This window comes from Strix uralensis, chromosome 4 (genome assembly GCF_047716275.1).
Source record: "Strix uralensis isolate ZFMK-TIS-50842 chromosome 4, bStrUra1, whole genome shotgun sequence".
NCBI classification, from domain to species: Eukaryota; Metazoa; Chordata; class Aves; order Strigiformes; family Strigidae; genus Strix; species Strix uralensis.
In genome coordinates, this window is record NC_133975.1 from 129,661,967 (window position 1) to 129,670,248 (window position 8,282).

The 8,282-nt window shown below is 48.6% G+C and overlaps 1 protein-coding gene across 1 annotated transcript; it reads left to right on the forward strand.

The window, feature by feature from the left end:
• Window positions 1–666: 666 nt before the first annotated feature.
• On the forward strand, window positions 667–7,429 carry GNPNAT1 (glucosamine-phosphate N-acetyltransferase 1). The gene is made up of 6 exons (XM_074869187.1): window positions 667–739; window positions 3,186–3,373; window positions 4,076–4,138; window positions 4,816–4,943; window positions 5,452–5,513; window positions 5,948–7,429. Exons 2-6 carry the CDS (start codon window positions 3,202–3,204, stop codon window positions 6,093–6,095), a joined length of 573 nt encoding a protein of 190 aa, XP_074725288.1. The 5' UTR covers window positions 667–739; window positions 3,186–3,201; the 3' UTR covers window positions 6,096–7,429.
• Window positions 7,430–8,282: the final 853 nt, after the last annotated feature.

Genomic DNA, 8,282 nt, shown 5'->3' on the forward strand with positions numbered 1-8,282 from the left:
GGCATGGATGAGAGGACGGTGTGATACAGCAGACCCCCCACCCCATGCTGTGAGGAGCAGGCCTGCCCACCCCCCACTGAAGGAGAAATCACTCCCTGCGCTGAGGGACACTGCCCACTCCCCTGCCCCCCTCCTCGCTCCTGGGGGAATGCTAGTTTAGCGATGCGGAGGGCTTTTCCTTCAGGCGTCAAAACCGTGTCAGGGCAAACGCCTCAGCCTTCGCGCCTCCGAGGCGATGCAAGGTGGCAGGGCCTGAGGCCCGCTCAGCCTGGCTGCCCTCACCGAGCCCATCGGGGCCGCTGCCAGAGTGAATCGGCCCTTCAGGCCGGGGAAGGGCAGGGGGAGCGGCGGCGGGAGGGACTCTGCGGGAGCGCCGAGGCCGGGCAGCGGCGGTCGGGCCGAGCAGCGCCAGGGAGCACCGAGCAGCGCCCGCCATCTTGTCGCGGCTCCGACGTCTAGGGCGCTACGTGCCGGGGGACGTGGCCTCCACGAGGGGGCGTGGTCACACCGCCACCGCCCAATCCGCGGGAGGGGGCGGGGCTGTCCCCGAAGGTCGCAAGGCCGGCGCGGAGGCGGGGCCTGGAGCTCCCGGCGCGCGGAGCCGGGGCGGGGCCGGCGGGCAGTGATTGGCTGCGCGCTGGCGTGCGTGCGCGCCGGGCCCCTCCCCCCTGCCACGTCCGTGCGGCGCCTGCGGCGGAGCCGGTGCGGGCGGCAGTTGGCGCCGCGGCCTCGTGCGCGGGTGAGTGTGGCGGGGGGGGGAAGGCGTCCCGGCTCCTCAGCGGCCCCTCTGAGGGGTTGTATGAGGGGCGGGACTGCGGGGAGACCGCCGAGGGGCTGGGGGGAAGCGTGTGGTGCCTCTCTGAGGGGCTGTGTGAGGGGTGGGCCTGCGGGGAGCACGCCGAGGGGCTGGGTGTGGGGCGAGAGGGTGTGGGGTGAGGGGACCCCGCTGAGGGGCTGGGTGTGGGGTCCCACCACTGAGGGGCTGCTTCAGCTGAGGGGATATGTGGGGACCCCCTCAGGGGCCGTGTGGGACTGTCTCTTGCCCCTCGGGGCGGGCCTGGGCTCGCTTGCCCCATCCCCGGGAAGCTGTCAGGGGTCTGGCCGAGCACCACCAGACCATCTCAGGGGGGTTCCCCCTCGGGCAGGCAGCTCATCTCGGGGGGACCCCTGGCTCCCTCCCCACTGGCTTCTCGGAGCGGAGGGTGGTGGAACGAGTGAGAGGGGCCAAACGTGTCCCGTGGGTGCTGGCATGGCCCTGTCCTGCTACCACAGCAGATGGGGAGCCCGGGATGCTCTGGGGGAGACTTTGAGGGTGCACCAGGGGCAGCACCAGGCCTTGGAGTAAGCTCAGCAGGTCTGGAGGTGCAACGGGCAACCCATCGAAACAGGCTGGAGCTCTTCTTCCTCACCATACTTTTTTTTTTTTTTTTTTTAATTGGCCAATGCATTTCTATTAAGTCATATTCCCGACTCCCAAAAAATGTGTGAAGCTTCAAACTTCTTCCTGCTTCAGCTGTGCTAGACATAACTTGAAATATAACTCTTAGTTTGCCACTTAACTGCTTGAAGAACATGAAAGATTTTATTTCCTTCATGTGCTTTTCCACTGCTGTGTGTGCTTGTATTCTGTAACCCTGAGCTGAAATTAATTAGATTTATTTTATTGTGTACAGGACACTCTGAATGTTGTTATGAACCCTCATGAATTCTAGAAAGGCTTTGTAATGGAAGAGGGTAGCGGCAACATTAGAATAATTGAGATCTAGGAACAGAGATGCCAGATGTATTGCTGGAACCAGGGACACCTCCGTTTTGTTTAGCAGTGATGTAATTAATACGCCGGCGATGGGCTTGCAGTCCTTTGCATGTACCAGTGTGATCTGTTCATTTTTCCCGCTGTTTCATTTTGAAAATTCATGTGGGATGAGAATTTATATTGCTGTTTAATTGCTGTAACAGCATTTTTTTTTACTTTTACATGCAAGATTGGGATGAGAATGGGGGTTTAAAGACCAGTGTATACCAGCAGGTGGCATAAGAAAAATTTCGTGGTTGTTTTTTTCTTTAAAAAAAAGTCTTTTTCAGTTGGGCTTCCCGAGCTACCTTGTTTTGAGGCTCTCTTGCTGCAGTTAGGCTGAGCTGCTTCATATCTAACATCCTCTGTTCTTCCTCTGGGCAGCCTAACAGGGCTGTAAGATGTCTTATTTTTGAAAAGTATCATCCCAAATACATTTTTCTTTCTGATGTTTATTTGGCCTGTCCAACAGCATGCGACTACCTTCTCTTTTATGGTGCAGCTAAGTTAATTTGAAGACGCATAAAGAACTTAGTCTCAGGAGAAGGTCCCATGGTACGCTCTGTTCATAGCAGAAACCTGGCCAGGTATTCCACAGGCAACAAAGAATTCTGTTCCTCTAGCAATGAGGAAAATATGTCCCTTTGCTTCTTCTTATCCCTAATTCTGAATAATACAGGATTCCCAAATCTCTCTTTAGTCATTAACAGGTGTCTCGCTGTCATGTTGGCAGTTCTGTGTTTTATCTGTTAATGGACAACGAGGCGCTGCGCTTTCCAGCTGAGATGGCATTAGATGTTGTAAACACCCAGAGCAAACAGGACTGCATGACAAACGCAGTACGGGCTGCAAGTGTGCGTGCAGGCTGTTGTGTCATCTGTGTTTTCATATGTGCGATGTAGTGTCTCTTGGCTGAGATACTAAATATTTATGTGATGGGGCTGGTTGAAAAAAGTGTACTGTTCCTACTGTCATTAATGCAAATGATCTCCTCTTTACTGGTAAAGAGTATGTTAGGGAGGTTTCTTGAGAGTGCGAGATGCTTTCCTTTTCAGAAAGCTGTAGAGGTTAAATACCCTAGTCAACGTCTTATCTGTTATTTTTTTCCAAGAGAAGAAAAAAAACTTCCCAGATGAACACAAAAATGCCACGCATGTTGACTTTAGATACCGTGCGCGGTGTCGGCGCGTGCGCTCTCTCTCGTCTAACCCGGCGAAGGTTGAGGCGCTTCAATTGCAGATAAAGTGAACAGCGGTTCTGGTTTCATTCACCTTTCTTTACGTCCCTGAGCAACATCACGTGGCGTGATAGAACCAGGGGAAATAGCATATTTAGAGATTAAAACAAGAGCAAACCAGAATGTTCCTTACCCCTGTACCTTCTGTTCCAGAACACCTGTTGCAGCCATGATGCCTGTTGCAACCGTGATGCCGGACGACACACCGATGTTTGACCCAAATATTCTGCATGAACTTGACTGGAGCGAGAACATGACGACGTTTTCTCCTGCTATTTCTCCTTTAGATCCTGGAGATGGCCTAGTTTTGAGACCACTTTGCACAGCAGATTTAAATCGAGGTAGAATCCTGTTTAACGAGCGCCACAAACAAAAACTGGGTGCTGAACTAGATAAAATGTATTTCTGCATCATCTCTCAAAAGATGAGGATTGCTCATTTCACCTGATTTGGGTTATTTTTATCAGTAAGGAATTTGAGCACTTGGCACCATGGATTGGCGCTGTGGTGGGTGACCCTCAAAATCGGTTTTACTGTTTTAATAACCTCAAAAACAGTCTTAAAATTCAACTCAAATCTTCCAAATAATGCTTCCACTGCTTTTGAGAGGGAGTACAGTTGTGCATAATGTTTCCTTAAATATAAAAGTAATGTGAACCAGCATATCAGTGCACGGAGACTTCATCAGATCTGGAACTTGGATAAAAAAGGTTGTTCTGAACATAGAGCTTAATAATTCCAGGCTTAAACTTTTCTTTCTTAAACGTATGCATCTTCTGCACTCAAGCTGCAGTTTGCTGCTGATCCATTAGCTGATCCTTCAGCATTGCTCAAGGCGGGAGTTTGATTTTAAGATTACAGTCTGGTTCTACGACATGCAGAGTGCAGGCTTTTATGTACCACTGCACTGGATGGTGCCACGGGGATGTTAACTCTCCAAACAGCCGGGTCGGGTTGTTCTGTGCTATTTGGAGCTAATTGTGTGTCTCTGTCCCTCACTGAGGGTTGTTTGTTCCCCACCCCCCCTGCTTCTTTTATAACAGGCTTTTTTAAGGTTCTGGGTCAGCTGACTGAAACTGGAGTTGCAAGCCCGGAGCAGTTTATCAGTGAGTATATCGTTATTTCTTGGCATTTCCACAGGGGTTGCTGGGAACCAGGGGATACTGATGCTGACAGCAAAGCTACTTGGGTGTGAGGCTCCCGCCTGCCTGATGCCAGAGGGATTTATTAGCTCAGCTCCCCTGAGGCAGCCTTTGGCACTCCGTGTTGGAGCCAGTGGCAGCTATCCCAAAGGGCTTCTTGGCTAGGACAGGCCTAAATTTGTACACCTGCTTTTTGAGACTGAGCTTTAGATACCTGGTAGAAGGGACTACTGGGGGATGGCTTGTTTTGGCTGAATTTTTGCAGCACTAGTACAGAGGCAGAGGCTTGCCTTCGATCACAGCTCGACAGCGGCCTGAGCGTGCTCCGCTGCTTTGACTGAGATGTAAGAAGACGTAGAGGTGCTGCCACCTTCATCATAGCACCCATCTGCAGAGGCGTTGGGGGAGGAGGGTTCTCTTGGCAGCTGGGGAAGAGGCTTTTGTTTAATTTCTGCTTTTTCCTGGTTCTGTCTCTGGGTTAGTCTGACTCTGGGGCTTTCAGGTTCTGGGGTCTTGGGCGCATCTTCCTTGTGATCCTGAACCCTGCAACAATCTGCATTCAGGATCTGTTGCAACTGTTAGACTTCACAATTTAATCTGAGATGACTGGTGACTGTTCCGCTGTCGGTCTGCTCCCACAGAAACCTTTGAGCACATGAAGAGATCTGGAGATTACTACGTTACTGTCGTAGAAGACACGAATCTTGGACAGATTGTTGCTACAGCAACACTGGTGATAGAACATAAATTCACTCACTCCTGTGCAAAGGTATATTCTCCCGCTGCAGCTGTAAAGTGTGGAAAAAGATCTTGACCCCTGGCTCCATGTGTGTTATTTCTGTGGTGTTACTGTGTGATGAAGTACCTTCTGCATTTGAAAAATATCTCCCATCCTTGGGTGCTCAGCTAAATAGTAAAAGGAAGCTTTGGCTTTTCTTAAGGAAAAAGAGCAATATTTGATGTTATGTCCTGTTCTCCCTCCCAGTGAGTTTTCTGAACTAGTCAGACTGGGTTCTGACAGAGCAGATGGCTGAGGATCTCGCCGCTGTGGAGTTCCAGCTAGATGTGTGAAAACAGGGAGCTAGAGGGGTACAAATTCCTCGGCGGGGAAAGGCTGCGCCGCGACTGCAGCTCCTGCTGGGGGCTGGAAGGGCCACGGCGACCGCTGGAGGAGTTGTGTCTAAATAGACAGCAGAAAATCCAAGTGTGAAATACAAAGCAGTAGGGGAGCGAACACAAGTGTTCTCCTCGACTAACACTTGCCTGTGTTTTCACAGAGAGGACGGATAGAAGATGTAGTAGTAAGCGGGGAGTGCAGAGGAAAGCAGCTTGGTAAACTGTAAGTATTTCCCCACCTTTGCCATTTGAGAGCAGGCAGGCAGTTGGTTTCTGTCCCCTCCCCTTACCACGCTGGCAAACAAGCTGGCAAAAATGGCTCGCCAGCCCTTTGGGAGCAGGATTTTAGCTCCACGGGGCATATCCTCCCCAGCCAGACCAGTGGAAAGAATTTAGCCAGAAGGTATCGCTGGCTGGCAGAGCGCAAGCTGAGGTTCTTGTGACAGTAACATAAAATTGTCTATAAGACGCTGGTACTTTGTTCTTTTTTTAATTTTATTTTTCCCTTGGGATAGCAACTGTCCTGTGTAGTGAAGGGAAATGCAGCATGCTGTAAAACTTCAGTATTGTAGCTCTGCTAACTTTAGCTAATTAAATGTTAATTGATCCAGCGTTCAGGGCCGTTTCATTTAACTGTTGGTTTTCTGTCTTTTTCAGATTAACGTCCACCCTGACCTTGCTAAGTAAGAGACTGAACTGTTACAAAATCACACTTGAGTGTCTGCCAAAAAATGTGGATTTCTATAAGAAGTTTGGCTATTCGGTATCTGAAGAAAACTACATGTTTCAACGGTTCTTTAATTAAGAACTTCTAGTCTTTTTTTTTTTTTTTTTTTGTAAAGACTGTCGGTGGAGGAGCTTGTGCTACAAACACTCTCTTCGTGGAAAATTTATATAGTTTATTGCTGCAAATATAATGATCCCTATAAATAATGAACATCAAATGTGTAAATCCTGAAAAAAAAATAATACTGACATTTTAGAAGGGTCCTCTGCGTTAGGAAATAAGCGCTTAGAACTAATTTTTACTACTGTTCAGTCTAAGTGAAGCTTTTTTGTTCTAGCTGAGTTGCAAAGGACTCTTGTTAAAGGGATGGTTTTTAACCAAAGGTATATATTTTTATCTCAAATTTTTTCTTGCATTGTATTTTTCTAAAGGTTTGCGCTTCTTTTCTCGGTAGCCAAAGTACAGCTCGTGGGATTCTTCTGCTGTCTGTACTTCACGGAAGGAAGGCGAGGCTCGGGTAGGGACGACACTTCTCTTCTGGAGGATTAGCGATACAGAATGGGTATTTGTTCTGCTCTTTCCATGAAAGCTCACTGATGTCAGTGCACCTCGAGTTTTATAAGCACTATTTTCCAAAACGGAATTTGTTACTATTTGTGTGGGTAGAGGAGAATCCTTACAGGCTACGCTAAAGCTGATGTTCCAAGGCTAATAATGGATGTGTAGCTCTCACTGCAGGGGTCCTGCACTTTAGCTGATAACTTTGTTTTCAGGATAATTACTTCTTTTCTGACAAAAAGAAAAAAAATAACCCCATGGTTTGTGACAGGGCGAAGGTAACTGGGAAACTGGAATGTTTGACAGAGAATAGACTCCGTCTTGAGCGGGGCTCTGGGTAGCGCTCAGTGAGAACGGGATTTGGGATCAGCAGGAACATGCTGTATGTGCATTCCTGAGGGCCACGTGGGCTGTGGTTTTGCTGGTTATGGCGTAGCAAGCTGGCAGAGAAATCCCCCATTCCGAGGGATTGTGGCTGCTTCGGAGCATCCCTCTTGCTAAATGATTTTTAGCACTTTTGCCAGCGATGGCAAGCAAAGCATGTACAAAGCCCTGGTTTCAACAGTAGTGTTTTGTGCGAAGGGTGACAAAGCCTCCGTCTGTGAATAGGGCATTATAAATACGTGAAGGTTCATACAGAACAGCCAGTCTTGTTTGTGAACAGTTTAGGCCTCATAAAATGTCTTTCATTGTGGTGTGGAGAGCTACTTTAAGCTGTGGTGGGGGTTCTATTTAATGTTCGTGATAGTACTCCACTCAATATAGTGTTTCCTTGGTGATGTCTGTTTTATTTATTGATTATTTTTTAAAGAAAATTTTGGTTTAAGCTGAATAAATGAAGACTGCCAAACCTATCTGGTATGGGTTTTGTACTGCTGTGTTGTGCCTAGTGGTGAGGATCCCGGCTAAGTGTGTACCTGTTGTCTTTCAGAACAGTACTGCCTGCTCCATATCCCTCTGGGTTCCTTCCCCTAGGGGGAAAGATGCTTTTTGCGACTCCATGTGGATTTTAAGCATGTGTCTGATTCACATTTTGCATCTTTGTAAGTCTTTAAAGGAAATTCTCGGCTCTTTGGTGGTGGAGCCAGGCTGAAGTTTCTAACCCACTGACACCCCTGCCGTTAGGCCCAGGCACCCCATTTTCTTAGGGGTGTTCTACCCCTGAGGGTTCTGAAGATCTAAGAGGCTCTGAACTAATTGTATAAAATCAGCTACTGATTTACACCAGGCCCACATGACTACAGTGGATTTTCTTGCTTTGCACAGTTTTAATTAATTCTGAATTTCCACTAATTTGAAGTGGATTATTTGAATTCTGTGCTATCTACACCATCTAAATAGCTCCAGGCCCTCATTAAGAGTTAATGAAAAGATTAGTGCAAGTGAGGAGCAGGTGATTGTGTACCCAGCTTAGATCATTGTAAAACAAATGAATTAGGTTGAAAGCTTGGTTTTGTGGCTGCATGACAGTGCCTCTGCTGGGCGGAATCCAGCTCATCAGCATCCCTTTAGTTTTGAAGAGCTCTTTGTTCTGTCCCCGAGGTGACATTCCCGACCTCTGGATGCCATCACCCCTGCGGAACCGGCAGTTACAGAGCTGCATGTGGAGAGGAGCGGTGCTGTCACCCACTGCGTCACACCCGGTTGGCAGGAGTTCCTCCGGGGGAAGCCTGGCCTCGCTCAACAGCCTTTTGCAGGAGGAAAGGA

What these genes read in the sequence shown, in the direction of transcription:
- GNPNAT1 (XM_074869187.1), top strand. Translation starts at nt 3,202, where the DNA reads ATGATGCCTGTTGCAACCGTGATGCCGGACGACACACCGATGTTTGAC. An exon ending in TCACTCACTCCTGTGCAAAG is followed by an intron (nt 4,944 to 5,451) that starts GTATATTCTCCC and finishes GTGTTTTCACAG; the next exon opens with AGAGGACGGATAGAAGATGT. An exon ending in GGAAAGCAGCTTGGTAAACT is followed by an intron (nt 5,514 to 5,947) that starts GTAAGTATTTCC and finishes TGTCTTTTTCAG; the next exon opens with ATTAACGTCCACCCTGACCT.